Source organism: Oryzias melastigma, linkage group LG19 (genome assembly GCF_002922805.2).
Source record: "Oryzias melastigma strain HK-1 linkage group LG19, ASM292280v2, whole genome shotgun sequence".
NCBI classification, from domain to species: domain Eukaryota; kingdom Metazoa; phylum Chordata; class Actinopteri; order Beloniformes; family Adrianichthyidae; genus Oryzias; species Oryzias melastigma.
In genome coordinates, this window is record NC_050530.1 from 10,997,027 (window position 1) to 11,020,960 (window position 23,934).

At 38.3% G+C, this 23,934-nt stretch overlaps 1 protein-coding gene across 2 annotated transcripts in view; it reads left to right on the forward strand.

Moving 5' to 3' along the window:
* Positions 1-23,934, forward strand: part of adkb (adenosine kinase b) — a 140,113-nt gene that overhangs the window by 48,052 nt on the left and 68,127 nt on the right. For both annotated transcript variants that reach the window (XM_024285311.2, XM_024285312.2), the window contains exons 5-6: positions 10,582-10,754; positions 14,009-14,117. In XM_024285311.2, coding sequence (XP_024141079.1) covers positions 10,582-10,754; positions 14,009-14,117 — 282 coding nt within the window. The remainder of the gene's footprint in view (positions 1-10,581; positions 10,755-14,008; positions 14,118-23,934) is intronic.

The window sequence follows — 23,934 nt, forward strand, 5'->3', positions numbered from 1 at the left end:
GATAGCCTTTTGAAGAAGGCGCAGAGATACGGATGTGATGTGTTCCTGTCGCATGGAACATCATAACCTTCAGTGTATGTGGGCGTGGCTCTTAGTTTGATGTTTATCCTTGTGGGATCAGTCCCTCTGCTGCCTTTTCCATGGATTTTTTAAACATTTATTTTTAGGCATACAGTGGACACATGAGCTGGATGTTTTCTCTTTTCATTTTGGTTGTTTTAACATTTCTTCCCATGTGAGATGCTCTTTTTCCAACACTTGTAGCACAGAGGAATCCTCTGTAGGTGGAAAAAAAGAGGAAAAAACTAAACAAAACACAAAAATATCCCTGGAAAACAGAGGAAATGTGCATTAATTATGCAAAAAAATGCTAAAAGATTACAGATTTTCAATAATTAGTGGTTTTTAGCACATGTCAGGTCTTATTTTATGATGAAAATGTTTTTTTTTGTATTTTAATATGTTCTTGTGACATTTTTCTAATGATAGAGGACATTTTTTTTATTAATTTATTTTTTTGAGTGCCTCAATATTGAATTTTCAAAGTATTTCTTTATTTAAATCGAATCTGGAGCAGGCAAAGTGTGAAAAAGAGCGTATTTGTGACGAAGAAAATACACTTCTCCAAACTCTCAGTAACAGGGAGGGGAAAGGGGGGGCGGGGTTGCTCAATGACCCCACCCACGACCCAGAGGCAAATTTTTAATGCCACTCTAGAGAAACTATGCTCTAGATTTTTGTATTTTGGCTTAAAACGGCATACTTAAAATTAAAAAACATCACCGGGATTGCTTTTAAAAATAGATTAAAAGATGATAAGAAATAAAGAAAATCTGAAGTACTTCATTCATCCTTTTATTACAAGATGACACAGATGCAGTCAAACATGAAAATCAGCTATTTTTATTCCCTTTGTATTAATTATGGAATGTATTAGCCTTCGGTGCATTTGCTTTGCAGGAGTTAATGTAAATTGATTAGCACTTGTTATAATGGAGAATATCTAATCAGGAAGCTTCATCCTAAAGCACCGTTTTGACAACAAGGGATTAATATAATGTAATGCAGCAGTTAGCAAAACGTTCTGCTTTTACTTTTTAAAATCACACTGAAGTGGGTCGTTGTAGGTAATTACACAGGAAACAGATATGGAGGTAAAATCGGAATCTAATGTTCCAAGACGTTACTGTTACTTCCTTACATTTGCTAATAATGAGTCCTCAAAAGCTCCACATCCCTCTGACGGCATCACAGGTGCAACTTTATTATCCCTCACAAACCATGACTTGTGTTTATCATAAGTAGGAACACGTCATAGTTGGAGCACACTCATAGTGACAAACTTTTTTAAGTTTCACATATGGAGATATTCAGGATCAGCCTGAAGTGGATGAAAAACCAGAATGTAAATTTGAAAAAAAGATTTAAACTTTAATGAACACATATTATACTTGAAGGAAATTTTACATTTGTTGGGAATATTAAAAATTTTGAATGTAAAGTCATGCATTTTAATAAAGGTTTTATACTCCAAAATACACAGTACACTAAAAAAAGGAAAATTAAAAAAATATTTGAAATTGTTATTTTGAAGAAACAAAATTTAAACATGAAAGAAAATTTGAAAAATTAAACTGTAAATTTGAAAAAAATATATATTTTAATCTTGAAAAAATATTTAAAAAATTAAAAAAAACAGTTTGCTTGGGAGAAATTTGAAAATTTGAAAAACAAATAAATTTGAAAACAATAATATTAGATTAAAATAAATAGCTTGTGAGAAATTTAAAAAATGAAATAGTAACTTTGAAAAATATATACTTTAAACTTGAAAAAAAATTTAAAAATGTGAAAAAACAATGAGCATGGGATAAACTTTAAATTCAAAAAAGAAAATCGTAAATTTTAAAATTTATATTTATATCTTGGAAAAAAAGTTGGAATTAGGAAAAAAAACATAAATTTGAAAAAGATTCATACATATATATATATATATGGAAAAAATATAGGAAATTAAAAAAAAAAGTATATTAAAAAAAACTTAATTAAAAAATGTAAATAAAAAAATCTGTAAATCTAAAACTATTAACAAATTTGTGTTTTTTAGTATCAACTGCTGTTTATACTCTTTTTTTTTCTTTCCTTCTTCTCTTTTAATCCTCAATTTACACTTTTAATTCAGACTTTTTGGGTCTTTCAATCCATTGGCTACAGGGAGGTGTCTGACATCGGTGACGGCGTGTGGTGACGCCATTTCCGCTCCAAAACAGCGTCCCTCCTCTGATGTATCAAACGTTTTGAGGAGCGTTATCATTACTGATCACCACATGAAAAACCCAATGAAACACTATGGTTGTAAATTTGAAAATAGATATTGTAAAAGAAAAATTAAAATATTCAGAAGTACATATTTTAAACTTGAAGAAAATATTGAAAATTAAAAAAAAGTACATTTGAAACTTGAATTAGGAAAAATTATGAAACCTAAGACTCTTACAGAATAAAAAATAACACTGATCCTGATTTCATCCCATCTAGAAGATTGAATGAATTCTGTTTGAATGAAGGGAAATGAGTCACAAAAACACAAGGCCAGAATATCACATTTATTATTCTATTACAATTAAATCCAGAACTGAGGTCTAACATTATCTGTAATATGAGCACCTTCACAGACGTGATGATGAGGGCCAACATTAACTCTCTTGTTCAGAAATTGTTCTGTCAGGGATATTTACCGCTGGAAATGTTTGTTTTGAGGTGTGATTTAGCATCAAAATCCTGATAAAATGGTGCACTTCAAACAAAGCTCTTTCACATCTGATGTTTCAGTGTTAGATTCAGACAATATGAAGGGAGCCAGTGTCCAAATGCTTGCACAGATTGCATCAGAAGACCATCAGTCAGCTGCGTGTTGTCTTCCAGCCAGAGCCTGGAGCCACATGACAACTGTGAAACATCAATTACAAAAGCAGACTTGAGCACTGATACACGAGCCTTCCCACCATGCTGGTGTGTCAGCGAGGGACTTTGTGGGCACTAAACAGAGGACGAGAGGACCTGCATATTTGAAGCTGCGATTGGGCCCGTTTCCCATGGTGCTGCACGCTGCGATGCCTCTTTGAGTGTTGCTCTCAGATACAAGAATCCGGGTGACTGATCTGAACGAGGGGAACGCTTATCCACATCTTTGACCCGATAATTGTGTGAATGCAGCATTCACACCGTAGTGATTCTCCTGCTCCTTTCTCTACGTTTTTTGGCACGTAAAAACTCAATCACATTTTCAGTGATTTAACCAATCTTGGTACCAAAGAGTTCAGCTTGTTCAGGACAGTACTGCTTGTACTTTTAGTATACATTAATAAAATAGTTTTAAAATATTGAGCAAAATATGCCCTATAGGAAATAAAAGTCTTCAAATTTAGTTTTTTTAAGTAGATTAGCAACAAGCTTTTGAATATATTCATGGACTATGTTTTAATCTTTTATAGTAATCTTTATCAAATTTGGCATAGAGCTGTTATATTTGGGTAATTTGGCATCTCCTGAGGTTTTTTTAATGTTAATTTAGAGTTTAGCTAATATTTTAACAACATGCTACCAAATTTTGCTCATTTGTTACCTACTGGGGTTTTTAGGCTAATTTAGAGTTTATTCTATTTTAGCAACAGGCTAACATTTTTGACTGATATAGTTTACTGAGGAATTTTAGACTATGTTGGAGTTTAGCTAGTATTTAAGATACGAGCTAGCTTTTTTGGCTAACTAGGCATCAACGGAGGTTCTTTGTGCTAATTTGGAGTTTAGCTATTTATTTTAACAACATGCTAACATATTTGGCTAATTTATTATCTACTGAGATTTTTAGACTACTTTGGAGTTTAGGTACTATTCAGCAAGAGGCATTTAGCTATTATTTAAGCAACGAGCTAGCATTTTTTTGGCATCTACTGAGCTTTTATATGCTAATTTAGAGTTTTAGCTCATATTTTAACAACATGCTAATTTATTTGTCTAATTTTTTGTCTACTGGGATTTTTAGGCTAATTTAGAGTTTATTCTAACCTATTCCATTTTAGCAACAGGCTAACTTTTTTGACTAATTTAGTTTACTTAGGAATTTTAGCCTATTTTGGAGTTTAGCTAGTATTTAAGATACAGGCTAGCTTTTTGGCTAATTTGGCATGTACTGAAGTTTTTTATACTAATTTAGAGTTTTAACTCATATATTAAAAACATGCTAACATATTTTGCTAAATTGTCATCAACTGGGGTTTTAGGCTAATATAGAGTTTAGCTTCTGTTTAAGCAACAGGCTAGCATTTTTGACTAATTTAGTTTACTGAGAAATTTTAGACTATTTTGGAGTTTAGCTAGTATTTAAGCAACAAGCCAGCTTTTTTGGCATCAACTGAGCTTTTTTTTTATGCTAATTTGAAGTTCAGCTCATATTTTAAGAACATGCTAATGTATTTGGCTAATTTGTTATCTACTGGGGTTTTTAGGCTAATTTAGTGTTTAGCTTCTATTTTAGCAACAGGCTAACATTTTTGGCTAATTTGGCATCTACTAAGGTTTTTTGGGCTAATTTAAAGTTTAGCTAATATTTAAGCAACACACTAAATATTTTGCAAAATTTGTATGGGTTGAAAATTTTTAGGCACTTTTACTACAACATTTTTCAGAAATTTAGGTCAACCTCAGCACTCTTTCATAGTTCTTTAACGAAATTTCAAGTCTTTTAGCAAATTTACCAAATAGCTTTTGCATTTTTTGCAAATTAAAGTAAATTGCATCACCATTTTCAGCAAAAAGTTTTAGTATCTTCAGTGACTCACACTAGTATTCACACTAGCAGGTAATGCAACTTCTCTAGCTCATCTTATGATTGTGTTGATCGTTTTCAAGTGCAATCCGTAGAAGAGACTTTCATTCCCTTTCCAAAGAGCTTGCAGCGTTGGACCAGAGTGTAAAAGAACTGCAGCTTTTGGACAGCAAAGGTCCCCGAGCCGTCTATCACCTCCCAGAGCAAGAGGGGAAAAATGAACACAAGCAACAACAGCGACAACAACATATGCAACTCTGATGCAAGTGCTGCCCGAGCACCCCAACACGACTAACTGTGCATGAAATTGAACTGATTGGAGTTATTGACCAGAAGGTCAGAACCCCCGAGAGTACAGGCAGGGAACGAGGGAGTTCCTCACCTGATTGAGTGAAAAATCCTCCGTCGGTTGCTTTGATGCCAGACACTTTACAGGAAAGAGTGATTTAATGGAAGCTGCCAGACCTCATCAATGTCAGTGCTCGTGTAGAGGGCCCTCTGCTCCACCAATGTTTTATATAAAAGCACTTGCGATGACAGGCCCTGATGGACAGATGTTTGCTGGTTGTTTTAACTGCTCAGTCAAAAGGAAACACCGGTTTGAGCCTGAAAGCGTGTCGGCAGACCACCCCGCCGCCCTCTTTTGGTTCCGAAAATAGCCCTATTGAATTTTAGCTTAGGTTGATAAGCCTATAATTAATGTGACCATCATTAGGCACGGCCGTGGTCCTTCGTAAGAGGAGCCAGCTGGGGAAGTGAAGCGACTTTGAGGACTGCAAACAAGCGACTTCCCTGTGATGTGAAGAAGGCGCCACTTTGTTTTCAAGCTGTGGGATAACACAGAGAGTCCTCAATCAAGTCCATGCAAAAAAAAAAAAAAGCCCAGTGTGCTGCATCTTCAGTAGATCTGGATTGCATTGGAATTGCATCATTAATACTGCAGAAATGATTCCCGGCAACTGCAGGAGAATGCATTGACCCTTGAGGGAGACCGGGAGCAGGACAATGTTTTTACAGGGGGAATATCGAACTGGAGGTCCCATTACCACTTTATCAATATACAGCAGCCAGTTAAGGAGGCAGATGGGAGGAGGGGGGATAAGGAGGAATGTAAATGTAATGGTTTTTAGTACTTATGGCAGTCTGAGCACTCCGGTCCCAAACATTCAGCTGCCTCATTTCATCTGGCTGTGTAATTGCCCTCCTGGAAGCCGCCACGCGAAGCGGCTGCCTTGCTAGTGAAGAGTGGCAGCTGTTGGATGTTGAGTAGCAGGCTTGGGTCAAGCCCCAAGTGGGCTCCTTGTAACCATGAGATGTCATAATTAATAGCTATCTGGGGGCCTGGGGGCCACTTTTGGGTTGGCATATAGAGGGATGAACTGAAAGTAAGACCAGAAATCTTCTCAGCATCTTCTTCTGAATTTTTTTAAATAATTTGTGTTTCCTTGGGTAACAAAAAGCCACCTGGAGATATGTTGCTATGATGTACAAGAGGGAAATTATTAATCATTTGGGACCTGCGTTCTCCCTTGTTAAGCTAAATATACACGAGCTGGCGTGCGAGAAACAAGCGGAGAGCACCTTCAGTAAGAATCTGTTCCTCCAGCTCTTTATTCCCATCCTCCTCTCCTTCTCTTTAACACGCCGCCTGGGGGCAAATCTCACTCTGTCTCATCTGCTTCTTAATTTCACTGGAGCAGCCTTCAGTAATGAAGCGCCTTGATGTACATTTGCCAATTTCTGCCTCTGCCACTGCGATATAATTGGGGTGTGACTAAGCATGAATACCCGGCACAAGGTTGGTTGACCTCTCGGCGACCCCGCGAACAGCGCTTTTGTCATAATGGAGGTATTATCTCACATAATCTGGGAATGGAGAGGGATTGTCTGCAGGGTATAACTGAATTGATGCAACTCCCCTCTCTGGTGTGTCACAGAGGAGGGAGAAGACGTGTGAGATTCTTTCTTTTTCATACCCCTAATAAAGACATTTTTCTTATTTATTGCTGCTTTGTGTTTATTGAACCGTAAGAGCAGCTTCTGGAGAAAGCAGGGGTGCTTTCTTTTCTTTCTTTTTTTTTTTGGTTGTTTTTATTTACGATTGTTGATGCTATAGAATATTTCTCTGTATGTGTGCAAGTCAGCCGTTTTTTTTCCTGCGTGGGTGCATTGTGTTAGTGTGTATGTGGGTCTGTTAATGACCCTGTAAAATGACAAGCTGAGCTGGCAGCGAGAGCACAGCTACTTCTTAGAGAGAAAGAAAAGAGTGGAGGATATAGCAGAGTTCAGATGGAGATGCTGGATAGCAGGGGGGTGTCTGTGAGGTTGGTGCTTGCTGTGATTCACCATGCTGTCATCAGAGAGGGACTGAGGCCCCTGAGTGGCCCTCTCTATTCCCACCTGAGAGGCCTGCAAATGGAAGGGCTGCACTGTCATTATTTACAGCCCACAGCTCCTAACCTTGGATTCAGAGCTCATTGCTGCAAAGGCAAAATCAGATTGGACTTGACGTGTACCCAAGCAAGTGACCTTGATAAGTGTGAGGTGCCTGCAGCAAGAGGTTAGGGAAGACGAGCTGGGATTTGCGCATACGTGTGTGTCCACGTGTTTGTGTACTGTCGACCAGGTGAGGGGTTGGAGGCACGCTTCAGTGACTGAATCATGACTCAAGATGACACGTCGACGCGCTGCTCACCGACCAAGCAATGGCGGCGGCATATGCGCTCTTTTACAGGCATCGTGAATAATAGAAACACAGTAACTACAATCACAACTTTTTCTCAAACTCTACTCTGTTTTAAAAATGACAGTTTCGAAAGGAATGAGACAGGCATGAAAAGACTTTAAGAGGTTGAACGTGAAGATATAATTTCAAGTTCTATTCAATCAGGTGAGATTGACATTTCAGACAAATCGTACATTTTGTGGTACAAGCACCAAACTTGGGATGAATGTACAGTTGCCATTGTTGTCATTAGGATTTAAAAAGGGTAAACAGATTTTTTTTTTTTTGGTCAAGAATTGGCTTCATGAATGCAAAAAAAAGTTTTATATTCTATTATATTTTACTTTATGATCCCCTCTTTTAGAAAAGCACGTTAGCTATAAGAAAAATAAAAAGTAGCGGACATTTGTAAAGATGGCGGCCATACACTCAATTGTTACAAAGATATTCAGTGGATTTACCCCAATCTCAACAAAATTGGTTATTTATTCGCAAAATGCTGTTTTTTCATATGCACATTATATATATATATATATATAATATAGAATTGTTATATATATAGGTTATATATTCTTTATTATGTATATAGAATATATATATATATATATATATATATATATATATATATATATATATAGATTATATATGTATCATATAGAATTGTTATATAGATTATATATTCTATATTATGTATATAGAATATATGTATTGAATAAGTTGCACAGCAGATTTTTTTTCAATTGTGATTAGCAAGAACATGTACATTTTCTAATATATATATTTATATGTAAAATGCATTTATTTTTTGAAACGATGGCCGTTTTTTTTATGTTTGTTTGCAACTTTCATTTTATAAGCCAGGGTCCTTGATCGCATGAGCCGCTTTAGTGAAAGTAGCAGAGTTCTCCTGCACATCTGTGAAAGCATCATTAATACTGGGCGACATATACAGGTTTTGGAGCAACATATGCTGCCATTAAGAGAACACCTTTATTTTCTTGAAAGACCTTGTTTCCTTTAGTGAGGCAATAACGCCCAAGTCACTTTCTGTACATGTTCTAAAAGCATGGCGGTAAACTAAAATGACCTCTGCATCAAGTTATTATTATTTCCTTTTTTTAAGTCTAGGTTTGTTGAAGTATTTGGGGGCTTGTTTGAAAGGAAGACAAACATTTGAGATCATTACTTGGAAAAAAAACAGGTGCATTTGCATAAAAATGTTAATATCACAATAATATTGGCGCCTACTTTATTTTATTTACTATTGATTATTGATAGTTGAAATTGTTATAGTCCCTATTTGTTGTTATACTGTTTTGGTCGTTTTGCATTACAGACTGGTTGTGTTTCCAATATACTATATATTGCTAATGTCATGTGAACAACAGAGACAATAACAGTCCCTGTGGAAATAATAGATACATAATTGATTCATATTAATTAAAAAAAAATTACAATTTAAAAAAAAATTGAACAATTTCATTAAAAAATTGTTATTGTGTCCCTATAAAGCCCACTTCGTCAAATAATTGAAAGAAAGTTAAACATTCTTTGTAATTAAGATATTGTAAAACCATTTGAGATCCACAAAAAAAATGTATGAAATATAGGTAGTATCAAATATGATACATTGGGTAATTATGTACGATTTTGCTCTTAACAATGTAGGATGGAAAAATATTGAGAGTTCAAGAAAAAAGCACCTTATTTACTCAGTGTCTCTAATTTGATTCACAAATTTTTAAACATAGTGTATTAGAAATAATTCATTATCAACAAATTGTGTATTATTTCAATCCAGCAAGTAAATGAACAACAAAAGATGAATAATTCTCATCATAAAGTTTTAAGAATGAGCTAAGCTTTTTCCCGCCAAAAACATTATTGAGTTTTCACGGGGGCTGCCATTTTGAAATTAGCAGGTAAAGCTCCTCTACTGCCCCTAGTGGACAGACGATGAACTACAAGGCACAAAACAGGGACCAAGTTGGATGTTTAAGGAAAGTTTTAATCATGCTATAGTCTCAGAAATTCATGTTGCTAATATTATAGATATGTAGGGTTAAATTTGTGTACAATTTGCTGATGGAATGAGTTTTTAATGTAACATAGATTTCCCAAAACTGATAATAATTATAATATTGTTATATTTTAGTTTAATTATTTCTATTTTTTAAAGCTCACTTTGAAAAATACACTTTCTCCTTTGTTTAGATAAGTTTTTTTGTAATTAATCCTGCAGAATTAACAGTTAATCTCTTCTACAATAGACCAACTTTGTTTTATTTGAACTAGTTACCAGGAGACCAGACTAGAAGGTGGGTAGGATGGAGGAAAATTACAGGAGGCAGCATCTCAGCGCGAATGATGAAAATGCAGTTTTTTTTTCTTCCACTTGATGCTATTTGCTTGTGCGAAATGATTAATTTCACACGTATACAGGTCATCCCAAAAAGCAGCAACATCTCATTCACAAGGGGCCCCCGTCAGCAACAAAACTGGAGGCTGCAATAAAACCAGCAAACACCAGCACGTACTGTGTGTCAATAAATCTTTGGAGGTTAAGCCTCGCCGCTGTAGAATTCACGCTGCCCCCCCTCCACCACCAGCACCCCTACTTCTTCAGGTAAAAGTCACCGAGTACATCAAGTTTGTACAGACTATAAAACGACCAACGAGCAATTTGGGGAGTGTCCTGTGGTCGCTGGCACATACCCGCACAGAAACCGTGTTTGCATAAGAAGGATGAAGCCTTGAATTATGGGGTTTGTGTAAATAAGGAGATGAGACTGTTTTAGCACACAGGGAAAAAGGAGGAGTGCTTGGATGAGAATAGTCCCTCTGTGTGCAGTGGAATTGGTTGTTTATGACAGCCTGCAGCCCTCATATATCACATGCAGTATGTTTGCTGTGACGCTACAGTTTGTGTGCCATCTGCCTTAGCTGAACTTGACCCTTCAAACAGACTTATATTTGTAAACTGAGCTCTCTATAACAGTTTTTTTTTTATTTATTTCCCTTTTCCTAGTGGATGATCCAGAAACCGCATAAGGTGGCAACTTTTTTCGGATGCATTGGAACGGATGGTTTTGGCGAGATCCTGAAGAAGAAAGCCGAAGAGGCCCACGTGGACGCCCGCTACTATGAGCAAAACGAGGAGCCCACTGGTACCTGTGCGGCTTGTATCACTGGAGACAATAGGTTGGCAACTTTTTTAGACCAAGAAAGCATCATTCACCTCCGATTTGACAAACATCCTCTGGGCAGGATATCATAACTGGGAATCACAGTCAAGCTCACACATCAAACGCTTATTTTTTCAGTACTTAGTCTCTGCCACCCCAATGGGTTCTCATCCATCTATGCTCTGACAGTTGCAATGTGTAAGGGATGTCTGCGCTGTCCCACTTCTCACTTGTCAGCCTTCTTGGTTGTAAATGGGGCTTTCACGACTCTCATGCTAGCATCATTACCACCGCAGCTAAAGCAGCAGAGGTCACACGCAAACACTAAGGGGGCTGCAGTTCATGATTGGCCAGCTGTCAATCAATAACCTTCTCTAAATAGCACCCCCCCTCGTCCCCTCTCTGCGGCTCTTTATCTGCTGCCCCCGCAGTTGTCAGTCAGTCATGGCGGGCCCGGGCTGCCCCGGGAGTCAGCCCTGCTGAATGCTCTTTGTGGACTTGTTTGATGTGGGCTCTGACACCTTAAAAGGTCAGGTGCCGTGCTCAGGGAGACGAGCTCTGTAATATTTCTTACAGGTGTTTAACAGACAGCTCAAGAGGCCAGAGGAAAGGTCGTCGTCAGGGCCAGCAGTGGCTTTGAAGGACTGGGAACCAACATGTCACAGCCCTCAGGCTTTGATTAGTGCGGGTCTTCAAAGGGGAAAAGAAAATCGGCCTCCCCCTCTTCCTCACATCTGAGAACTTGAGTTTCACTCTGTGAGGACAATATGTGTTGAGTAATCACAGAAATAAATGAAATCAGTTCTAAAATGTGCGTTATAGGTGTGGAGTCCCTGCAGAATAATCGAGTTTCTTCAGAATAAAAGCAAAATAATGTGTCTTTTTATGTCATATTTAGGATTGAAATGCAAATGAGCACAACTAATCTAAAAATGAAGGATTGCTAAGAGAGGAATCATTAAAAACAAATGCATACAATTTGAATAATTTGTATTTTTAAAGTTGCAAAGTCATCTCTTACAATAAAACCTTAAAACTTTTACTTAAAATTCCCAATATTTCATTTTTTACACTTCTAAATACTAAAATATGGCCCATATGTGGGGTTTTTTGCTTGAAGCACAACAATTTAAACTAAAAAATAGGCACAAAAATCGTTCAAAAATTGCAATATTCTTTTTAATTTCAAACATTTTCTAAAAGTGCTCCAAGAAAATCTAGATTAAAAGTTAAAGAACAACTTTACAGAAATATTTACGTTAGTTATTTGTGTTATTTTCAAAAATGCTTACCATATCTTTATTAATTAATTAATTGAATATTTTTCAGCAATAATATTGCAACTTTTTAAAATAATTTAAATTTATTTCAGTTCTGTACAATATAACTCCAAAATCACCTGAAAGTAGAGAATCTGACTCTTTACGTTTAATATTAGCATGAGAGGAAGTAATAATGTAAAAAAAAAAATAGCTGAAAACGTTATTTAGTCACCTAATTATGTTGGAATATGATACTTTCTTACATTTATATGCAGAAAAGTGTTCTCCTTAATTGCTGCCATCACTAAAAATAATATTTAAATACCAGTTTAATGACCAAATTGCACTTTTACCTTACTGATTTTAAAGTTTGGTCTACTGTTGGACTTTTTAGAACCTCCCAGTTCTGCCTCTCCTGCTGTGTCATCCCATCAGATCTGTTTGTTCCCCGATAGAGTTCTGGGTGCTCCTGTCTGTGGGACTCCCTCAGTGATGACACTCATTTTGCCTGTCATGTTTGTTCCGACCTTTGAGTCGATTACTGCAGCTCGGGTCAAGCGCGGTCCCAATCCTGCTGTCACATAGCAGCCTTCATCATCTCACTCTGATCAACTTAGCACACTGTTACTCTTCGCTTTGACACCAACAGCATTTTTTTCTCTTTTTTTTTTTTTCGCCATGTGAGGACAGACCTCTTCCTACTCCCTCCTGTCATGTGGCCGAACACCCCCAAGCAAGTAGCTGTGATGGAGAAAAAGCATCCCATCATTTTTACACATATTCTTAAAGCTTTCCCAGTGGTCTTCTAATCATGATTCTATTGTTTTTTGTCAGAATTTCGTCTGTTTCTGCAGTAGTTCATTAAAAATTCACCTGAGTTGTGGGCGGGACTGTTGACAACCCCGCCCCTCTTCCCCTTTCTTCTCCCGAGAAAGGGCATAAATAAGCTCTTTTTCCAAACTACATTTTTTTCATCTGATTTATGGAAGCATTTGTGAATCATAATTCAAAATAAAAGTCAATACTGGAAATGATTTTTGATTTTCACAATGTAACTGCATTACTTGTATCTTAGTTGAATTAAAAAATAAATTCTTTGAATTACTTTTTCTTTTTCTTCTTCAACACCGCTCACTCTGTAACCTAATTAAACTGATAAAGAAAATGGCATTTGACATTTCCTTTTTAGCATTTTAATTATGTCACCGAATGAGTGGTGTTGAAGAAGAAAAAGGAAAAGTCATTCAAATAAATGCTTTTCCATTTTATTTAAGAGACAAGCAGTGCAGTTACATTGTGAAAATGAAAAAGCATTTCTGTACTTCATTTAAATTTACAAATTTGATATTTCTAATTGAATTTTGGTACAAATTTACTAAAGAACTTGTTGAAAATGAAATATCAAATGCCTTTTTCTTTATCATTTTATTTAAGATACAGAATGAGTTGTGTTGAAGAAGAAAAAGAAAAAGGCATTTGGAGAATTGCTTTTTCATTTCATTAAACACACAAGTCATGCAGTTACACTGTGAAAATGAAGAAGCATTTCCAGTATTCACTATTATTTTAAATTATGAGTCATAAACACTTCCATACTGATTCACAACAGTATGAATAAAATAAAAATCATAAATGCAATTTTAATCTTAATTTTCTTTACACTTCTCCAAAAAAATGCCACAAAAACACAATTTATTTTTGGAGAATGTCTCAAAATAATACCACCTTTCTCACCAAAGTGAGAACAGTGAAACAGTTTTTTTTCGAGGATATTCCCTTATATTTAATGTCTATTTTAAGTATTTTGAGCGTAGCTTCTCGAAAAGAAATAAATCTAGATTTCACCTGAACTCAGACACTGTTATCATCCTTTTATATCTTCAAGGAACAAAGAAAAGTCTGGGGCTTCTGTGCTTTCTTTCTTTCCTTTTTTTTTTGTTTTTTTTTAAGGACAAAATTAAGATGGATGACAAGCGAGGCAGAAGATTTATGGGGTCTGTCTCCACAGGTCCCTTGTTGCTAACCTGGCAGCGGCAAACTGCTACAAAAAGGAAAAACACCTGGACTTGGACAGCAACTGGGAGCTGGTGGAGAAAGCCAAAGTCTATTATATTGCAGTAAGTGAGACCCTCTACATTCAAAATGACTGTTCCCCAACTCTATTGCCAGCAGAGGACAAAATGTTAAGAGGCTTTATTCAGGAAATGCCTCAGCACGCCTTCTGCATTGTCAATATAACCATTCATCCTTTGTTGAGTGAAATGAGCTATGTTACCTATTGACACAATACAGCTCCATTTTCCCCCATTTTCTTCTTGTCTTTGTGCACGAAGCTGCAGCACAGTGTGAAATTGCTCTACATGTAATGCATTCATTCATTTCTTTTAACATGGGGACAAACCAACAGGTGCTGCCAAAGTGTGAAAATTGATTATGCAAGTTCATTCGGCTTTAACCCTCCTACACAGTCTTCCCCTTACAGACAAAACACGACGCACAGATTGAACAGGACATATGCGGCGCATAGCCGTTCACACACAAACGCCACCGCCGCTGAGGTAATGTCTTCACATGCAGCTTCCAGAGCGGGATGGGCCGCCTCGCTCATGTTTCACTGTTTGGGATTATGTTTAATTCCAGCAGATTACCATTTTCCCTCTCATCTCAGGCACAAATGATAGCCCTGAAATCGCGCTACATTCCAAGTCTTTAAACAGTTCATTATCGACATAAATCAGCATTACAGCCAAGCCATCAACACACTCCCTGGCACATTGTCCCAAGTGAAATTCCCCCCCTGTTACCCACAAGCCCTCTAAACAGGAGTTAAAGATGATGATGTAGTGCAATAATGATGGAGTTTCCATAATTAGCCACCCAGTTGCAGAAACACAAAAATTAAGTAAGGGGGAAAACAACAACAAAAACACAAAGAGTTCAGTGTCGGTGGTTGTGCTGCAGAAATTCGTCGGCGTTTGTGTGGTCTCATTTTTTTTAGCCTCTGCTTCGCATTAGCAAACACGGCACATCCTCTGCAAATTGGCAGTTGGGTTTTGCCCACATCCGACCGTCTTGTGCACAGGGAAAAGCTTCCGTGGGATTTGAGGGGGGATAGAAGGGCCACAAATGGGTGTTTGTCAGTGCTTGGAATCTAAAAAAACACGGCGTTCTGTGTCCCTCCTGGGCCTCTTTGTCAAAACAGGGATCACTCGCTTTATTAGACTTCTAAGGTACTCGTCTAGATACAGCGCCGTTCTCGACCGAGGCCTCCTCTTTCATATCAGATGTACTTAACTAGCTTACATTCATCCATGTTGTACGTTTCTCCCCTTTCACCGCACCGTTCTGTATATTTACATGCTTTGTTGATCTCCATCCCACTATTACCAGGTGGTTTGTGTGGTCATGTTCTGCAAATTAAATCACCGCAAAGTCCACATGTGTGTGTTAGCATGTCATTTCCCCCATACATGTGTTGATGTTTGTCGGAGCGTGTGAGTTTAAGGGGCTGATTGATGATCCCTGGCAGAGGCTCTCAAGGTGGCTGCGGCGGCGCGGCAGGATTGGACGAAAACGGCGATATTGGCTCATCCGGCAGCGGTGGCAGCAGCAGGGCTGGTGGCAGACGCAGAGCGGGGAGGAGAAGAGAGGAGAGGCAGCACCGCCGTTTCTCACAAAGAGAGAGAGAAGGGGGGGGAGGTTGAACTCCTGCCAAATGTTTGGTGGCAGGCTGTTGCTAGGAAATCTGGGTCCTTAGGCAAATCATCGCACAAAGATCAACAACAAAAGGCGAGAGGGGAAAGAAGGAATGGCTAAATCCGTTTCAGGCACGTCTCTTTTTCCTGCTGAATGCCATCGCCGCCGCCGCCGCCGTGTGTACAGTTATTTCTTACCCTGGAAATTGTAAACATCAGAAATGGAGGGTGACGTGTTGTGAGGAGGGAAGATGAGTGACTCTAATTGGTGGGGGTGATGTGTGCACGCTGGCCCAGTTACCCCCCCCACCACCAACCTCCTTTCTTATGCTCCCACTTTCCTTCCATCCCATCCCCCCTTGGCCTTCTATGGACACCCCTCCCTCCTCCTCGCCGTTTGCTGTCTTCTTTGCTCCTCTCCTGCTCTCAGATACACATACGTTGCTGTTTAACACACACAGCGTGCACGTACACATTCTGCAGCATACCACTGGCTTGTTTTTCTATACCACTGAGCGCTTTGCCCTGTAATTTGATCTCCACTGCTTGATGCATCTTCCATGATGCCACTTTGAATTAACCTATATCTCTACTTGGCCCTCTGTTAATAAAACGACCTCTACTCAAATAAGCCATTTACATTCAAGGAGAAAAAACAGCACATCTCATGGTCAGTGTAAGTAAGAGAAATGGAGTGGAGGGGAGAGGAACAAGACAATTGACTGTGAAAAGTCCTGTTAATGACTGGGCACAGATGGTCAGAAATAACCCAAGGATAGACGGAGGAGACGGCCGGCCCTGCCAGCTCGCCTGGTACACAGAACTCGCCCGACGCGACACAAGCTGCAAAACCGCTAGGTCACAAATCGGATCACAGCTGTTAGCTAGCACCCGACGTGAGGCTGGAAGAAGTTAGCCGTGCCCAACGGGGAAACTAGCTAGTCCACCTTTTTGTTAAAGTCCCACTCTAAATATATATTTTTCTATTGTAAAATTATTCCCAGTTTGTGGATGGAACTGTTGGTGTGGAAGTTAGCCTATGCTAATTTCCCATCAGCACTTTGTTTACATTCTCTGCCGCTAGCTTAGCACCTCGTAAGCCCAAACGTAAATGTGAACAGCGGCTCATTTGACCGCAGTTGTAAATGATTGTAAATCAATGAAGGAGCATTTTGATGTTAGCTTTCATTATTTTCCTAAAGACTCTTGAGAAACTTCTTCTTCTTTTCCCTTCAGGGGTCGCCACAGCGAATCAGTTTCCTCCATCTAAGCATCTTCAGCATCCTCCACTCTAAAAAAAATTAAAAATTATTAAATTAATTAAAAATTATGCACAAATCGCTTTAAAAATTACACACAAAATCACATTTACGGACAAATCAGATGTAAGACTCTTTTCACGTATCCAAGATTTGTGTGTAAGTGATGCGTTTAAATGCTGCGTTTTCTTATCAGCCGCTTTGAACATAGATTATGAATAATATCCGGTGAAAATTTGACATTTTTCCACTTTTTCAAACAGATATGCCCTGAAAATTAATATAAAAAAGTCTAAATATGTGTTTTTAAAACACTCAACTCTAAAGTGTCCCTATTCCCAGGATTCTTAGGATCTGTGTGTCGTTCAAGCTGTTGTACTTTTAAGCTCCGTATGGTATTTTGTATTTTTTTCAATTTTGCAATTTTTGTACATGTGAATACACCATTGCAAGTACACAAAGTTACGCACAGAATGTATTGTATGACTTGCAAAATCAAGAATTATGCACACACAAATCCAAAGTTACACACAAACATGCATACATAAGATTTACGCAGTCGGATGATACTATAATCTCTCCATAAGAAGGTGCTACAATCTCTATGCTCCCCTCCATTCCAATGCAGACAAATAGATCCATGTATGTCTTCGTTTTCCTCATCCGAGGAAATGGATAGTTCAAATATTGTTTGCCATTTTTGTTGCAAAGCTAGGAAAGAGTATAAACAAAGGGATGATGGGACGTTAAGGCAGGCTTACTTTGCACCAACGGTCTCGACCACAACTTAGCTGTGAATTTCGCTTAAACTACTGCTGCTCTACAGAAACTATGTCCTGAAAAATGACTCAGGTTCATTGAGTTTGGCCAGAAACATAATTAAAAGAGCGCTGGAAGCGGTTTTACAATAGATCAAAAGATGATCGGAGTGGGACTTTAAGCCGCACAGCAAGTTGAACACTCACTGTTAACACTGGCACACTGTATATAGCATTAATTGGCAGTTCCATTCTTCCCGTCACTGCAGAGGAAAGCTAAGTTCAACTTCAGCCACTGTAGCATAATATGCAAGCGGAAAAAAAAAAAAAGGCGAAGGCAGGAAGGGGAAAAAGCGCAGCACTGGCACTACAAGGAGAACGTCAGCCTGCTTACACCCAAGAGTGACACACACACATTGTTACTCCACCCCAACAGACAGCACTCCTCAGCCAAAAAGCCAAGGAAAAATCATTTCCACACATCTCCCTGACACCTCATCAGCCAGCTGAAGGGCTGATTAGCACAGAGGTGAACTGCAGCGGCGACTGTCCAACTCGGGACTTTGTCCTGATGCTGACCTTGAGACTCTTCCCGCTGTCCTTCTGCTCACTGCTCTTTATCTCCAACATTCATCCCTTCTTCCTTTGCCTTCTTTTGCCCCCTGTCCTTCTCTGTCCCCCCCTTCTCCAAAACACACACTGCACCACTTTGCTCTGCCCCTGTCCTTCCACACAGTCGTGAAGGGATCACGCAGTAAAATGCAGGCATGGGAGAGAAAGCAGGAGGGAGGATAGAGAGGTAGGGGGGAGAGAAAAAAAAAAAAAAAAACTGGCAGGCTCCCCTTTTGTCTGCAGGCGATCAGTTACAGTCTTGGTTGCCGATGAAATTTAATCCCCACCACATTTACATGCCAAGTTTGACTTCTGGCAAGCCTTATCAAATAGATTTGTAAATCATTTCATTTTTATTAGAATCCGTTCTCAAGGGATTGCCTCTTTTTTTTCCACAATTTGTGTGTTTTTGGTATGTTGTACAATCTGGGACCACTGGTGTTAAGATTTGAAAGCCAACTCTCCCATTTTTATTTTATTTTTTTCTTGATAAAGAGCTATGGGTGCCAAGTCCCGTCTGTCACCGGCCAAGCCGGCGTGTCAGAATGTCCCTCATCTCTTGAGGTCATGTCGGTGGACGCCTCTGTCTTCAGCAGAGTACAACTTAAATCAAACGTTTCATAACTGCCAGCAAATATCTCATGAATTAGAACTCATAATTGATTAATTACAAGTCGACCACATCTCATCATATTCTCTGGCTGTTTCATATTTTTTCCTCATGCTGACTTGGGCCAATTATAGGATTTTAATCTTGAGGCAATCAAGTGATAAGGGTGAAGCAGTTAGTGTTTGCTGTCACTATATAATCCTCTTGGATGTTAAACATGCATCTGGGAGAGAGCTGCATTTGTCAGAAGGCTATGTGTGGAAGTGCACCTGCCTAATTGAGTGGTAATAAGCTGTCAGGAGAGTGTGTGTGGTGATTGGCTCTTGGCAGGGTGTCCTTTGCTGGTGGGATGTATGGGTTGGCCCAGCCCTGCTGGAGCATCAGCCACCTCCACACCCTACAGGCTCGAGCGGGTGGAGTGTGGTAAATTAGGGTGGAAAGGCCAACGATGCTCGCTGCAGACACATGCTGTGGCTTTCACTCCGGCTGCAGTGTTTATTAGTGCAGTTTACTACAATCATTACCTCAGATCCAGTTTAATTCGCTTCATGTCAGAATTAGAAAACTGAGACAAACTAAAACAATACCTACAAATATCGCCTGCATGTGTATAAAAAGATTTATTATCATCGTTATTAAATAGCTAAAAATAAACAGCCTGTATTTTAGTTCCTTAGATGTAAAAATGCACAAAAACAAAATGAATGTATTTCTTTAGAGAATATTTCCTAAAAATGTTGATTTTTAGCCTAAACCGACATTTGCAATTAATAATAAGGTATTTTTTAATCTTTATTGGGATTTTGGACAATTCATTTATAATATTTTCAGTTTTTATGAATTTAAAGACCCACTCTGGTCATCTTTTGATCTATTTTTAAAACTTTCCCAATTCAGTTCAATAATAAAGTTGCCTCAATGGGCTTAAATTATCCAAAAACACTAAGTCAGTCATAAATATCAACAATATCTGACTGCTAAACTAAACTAAATAGATCAAGCTAAATTGGGACCCTCCTTCTCAGTAAGGAAAAAAATCGTAAAAAAAAAAAAAAAATCCGGAGGAAAAAGAAAAAATCTCAGAGATGTCCGCATGAAGGAGGGATCCTTTCCCAAAACGGACGGGCGATGTACCACGTCCGTTAAAGAAGAATTGGCTTATCTAACTCTAAAACTACATCTTTGAAAAGTGTAGCATCCAGATGGAGCTAGGACAGCCGGGGGTGCAAACTAGCCAGAGGCGTGGTCCACGACCAAGAACAGTAGCATAGACGACCCTCCTGGAATCTGGAATCTCTCCCACTTCGAGACGCCAGATGAGCCTGAGGCGAGGTCCACAGCCTCAAATAGGAGCATGGACGAGCCACCTGGAATCTGGAATCTCTCCCGCTTTGAGACACCAGATGAGCCTGAGGCGAGGTCCACAACCTCATATAGGAGCACAGACGAGCCACCTGGAATCTGGAATCTCTCCCGCTTCGAGACGCCAGATGAGCCTGAGGCGAGGTCCACACCCTCAAATAGGAGCATAGACGAGCCACCTGGAATCTGGAATCTCTCCTGCTTCGAGACGCCAGATGAGCCTGAGGCGAGGTCCACAGCCAAGATCAGGAGCACATATCAGCCACCTGGAATCTGGAATCTAGTGGAAAAGAGGAACAACACATGAACTGCACTGCACCAAACAGAGGCATGGAAAACTAAAGAAAAAATAGATGATAAAGAAGAGAGGGAATAAAATTAGAGGAGAGAACCCCAGTGCACCATACTTTACCCAACTTCTAGCTTCTAGCAGCCTACTAACAACTAATTGTCCAAGTGCTTTTTTAAATAATAATTATGCTGTTTTAGCCAAAATTAGAAAAAAAAAAACCGGAGTGAAATAGTTCATTAGAAAGTTACTTTAAAGTTGTGGCTGGGATCATTGGCGTGAAGAAACCCCGCCCCCTTTCTGTTGCTAAGAGCTCTCTGTTTACACCCTCTCCTGTAGCTTACAGCCCCTCACAACCTAACATTACTCGAGAAAAAAAAGTGGTGAGAAATATTAGAGATATCCAGCATATTTCCTACATTACACATGAATTTTTTTCCTCCAATTGTCCTGATTCACAACTATTTAAATAAATAACTACCCAGTAATGGAATTTTAAGCCTCATTTTTCTTATATATGTCCTCCATCATGAGAAAAAGGCCACAATAACATGTTAAAATAACTAAAATAATGATTTTCTTTGGAGTAGGTCTTTAAAAGGCTAATTCAGTTCTTTCTTGATATAGCTTTAAAGTTCTGCAGGATATATATATATTTGTAATTTTTAATGATGATATACGGTTCATGAAAGTGCAAAGTCTCAAAAGGATGAAAAGGAAAGATTGTGTTCTCGGTTGTGGGTTTGGATTAGAGAGTTGAATAGACAAGGGAATTATTTTTTTTCTATATTCCTTTGAGAGTCACACATACTGTTAAGTGGTTATGGCAACGTAATGCTTTGTTTTTAGTTTTTGCTGGTGTATCAGATTACCTGGTGAGTGCAGAGAGTGACATGAGGGAGATATATCAACACTCCAGGGGAAAGGCCTCGGGGATCTGCAGAAGAAAGCCTCAGCGAACCCTCAAACACGACGGCGATCAGGAACGTTCAGTCAGATTAGCCTGGAAATAGTCATCACTGGAAAATATCAACACTTTTGGAGTCCGTCTTGATCTGAGCCTGTGAAGAAATGGAAGACCTTAAAGTTTGCGAAAAAGAATCTTCAAAGAAAAAGAGGTTTTTCTCAAAAAGATCAGTCCAAAATCCCACCTTAGAAACTCTGCCTGTGGATAGGAGGACCAACAGGTAACCATGAACGCCTCGAATTGATTTAAAATCACCAAATACATTCAGATATTACCTTCTCACAATGATATCATTTGTATTGAGACAAAAATAAAAAGGTCCTCTAATTTAATTCTTGTTTTTATTTTTTCCCTCCTCTGACTACGTCGTTAAACTAGGTCAGACAGAGACAGAAGTACCGCTGAAAGCAGCCATCATTCAGACAAAGCTACCGAAGCAGGAGTGAAGCTCACTCTGAATGATCTCATGAATCCAGACATGGAGACATGTTTATCAGTGTTTATGTAGAACTCATTAAAACATTCATTCTGATGTTTAAACGTCATCTGTGTATTCCATGGATTGTAAATTAATAAAAACAGCAAAACAGCAAGTAAATGGTGAATACACTTTTCTTCTTTCCTCGACAACTGCAATATTGCGAGGGACTACACAATTTTTTAATTTGATTTGGTTGCATTTATTCAGTTATTTCAATTTCTATATACAATAACCTGGATGAGACTCTTGAAGCTTTTTTTTTCTTATTTATTAAAACAAAAAGTGACAGTTTCACTTGTAAACAGTGATTTCAAATGATGGAGAATCCTTTTTTTTCAAGAAAATAATATGTTTTTCAAGGAAAAAAAGTGTGTCATTTTGTAGGACAAATAATATGAAAATTTATTTTACTCCGGAGTATAAAATACACACATTTCTTATTATTGGTCTTTTCTTCCATTTTTTTTCTAAAGTGGTTCTCATTAAACTGAATGGCAACTCTCCCGGTTCAGCTTTTTCTGCTGTATAGTAATTTATTTATTTTTATTAAAGTTCTGTGCTGAAAAAGTCAAGATTGGCAAAGCTGAGCCAGGTTTATTTTGGAAAGTTTTTTTTCCCCAATTAATAATTGGAACATTTTTGGACTCTGGCAGACTTCCAGCCTGTAGCTTGTATTGCTTTAGCCGCACACCGAGTCTCTTCTTCTTCTACACCCACATTACCTTGTAAAAGCAGCTCTTGTCATGCAGCCGAGGAACACGCCATGTCCTTTCACCCCAGATTACTGTGTGCATCTGCTCCACCAGCAGCAACAACTCTGTTTTCTGCTGGATGGAATAGTTTGAACTTAATGATATTTCTGCTCGCCATCACCTTGTCCCTGCACCCCCCGCCCGCTTCAAAGCCCCTGGCAAATGTGTTCCTTTTTATTCATGAGACCAAGTTGTAAAACACTGAACCATGTTTCAGTGCTCGGCTGGGATGTGGAAGCTAATTATGTGAGTTTCACAGCTTAATTGAATAGCCTGAGTAATTATTTGTCAAGTAATGCTGAGCAGAAAATAAATAGCCACTTTGCGACTGTGAATTGTGCCTGATAGCCATGTGTTGATACTCTCACCAGGGACAGTAAAAACCTGCTCTACTGGCTAAGTGTCTGATTAAGATTCACATGATGGAACTGCACATGCTTTATGATTGCTTCTCTCCTGGGCAAAGATGGTGACTAAAGTTAAGTGTCAGACAGTGTTACATTATCTCACTGGAACATAAAGGCCTCACTTAATAAAATCTACTTGAATATTCTCCCTAAAGAGCATACGGAGCTCCCTGTGTAGCTGTGGTCAATTGACTTCATACAGATTTTTTTCTCTTTTATATCTTTACATGTCTATTATAAGAGTTTAATTGTTTTTTTTTTTTTTTAATTTCCAATTTGGCTTTCATCCCCTTTTGTCATTTTTGTCATGTTCTCTATTATAACTGATTATATGGGAAAATGTGTGTTGAGTTTCACTCAATTTGATTAATTCTTTTGAACTTAAGGTTAAAATATAAGAAACTAAAACTTGGAGGAGTTTTGTTCTGAATTTGGATATTATTTATGTTTTGAATTTTATGTTAGTAATAAAAGATTTTTATTTATCAGGCGCCTTTCAGGGCATTCAAGGTCACCTTACAACAGAAAAAAAATCTTTTACTTTTGATATAAGATGTATAGGCCTTTTATAGTTATAAATTTCCAACACTTTTGAATCACGTTGGTCTATTCTCTGCCAAAATCTCAGTGGAGATAAATTCTCGCAAGATGCATTAATTAAATTTATTGCTTCAGTTGAATTTTTGCATTTCAGGGTGTTTCACTGCAAAAACAGCCCCCAAATATTCTTAAAATTTGACAA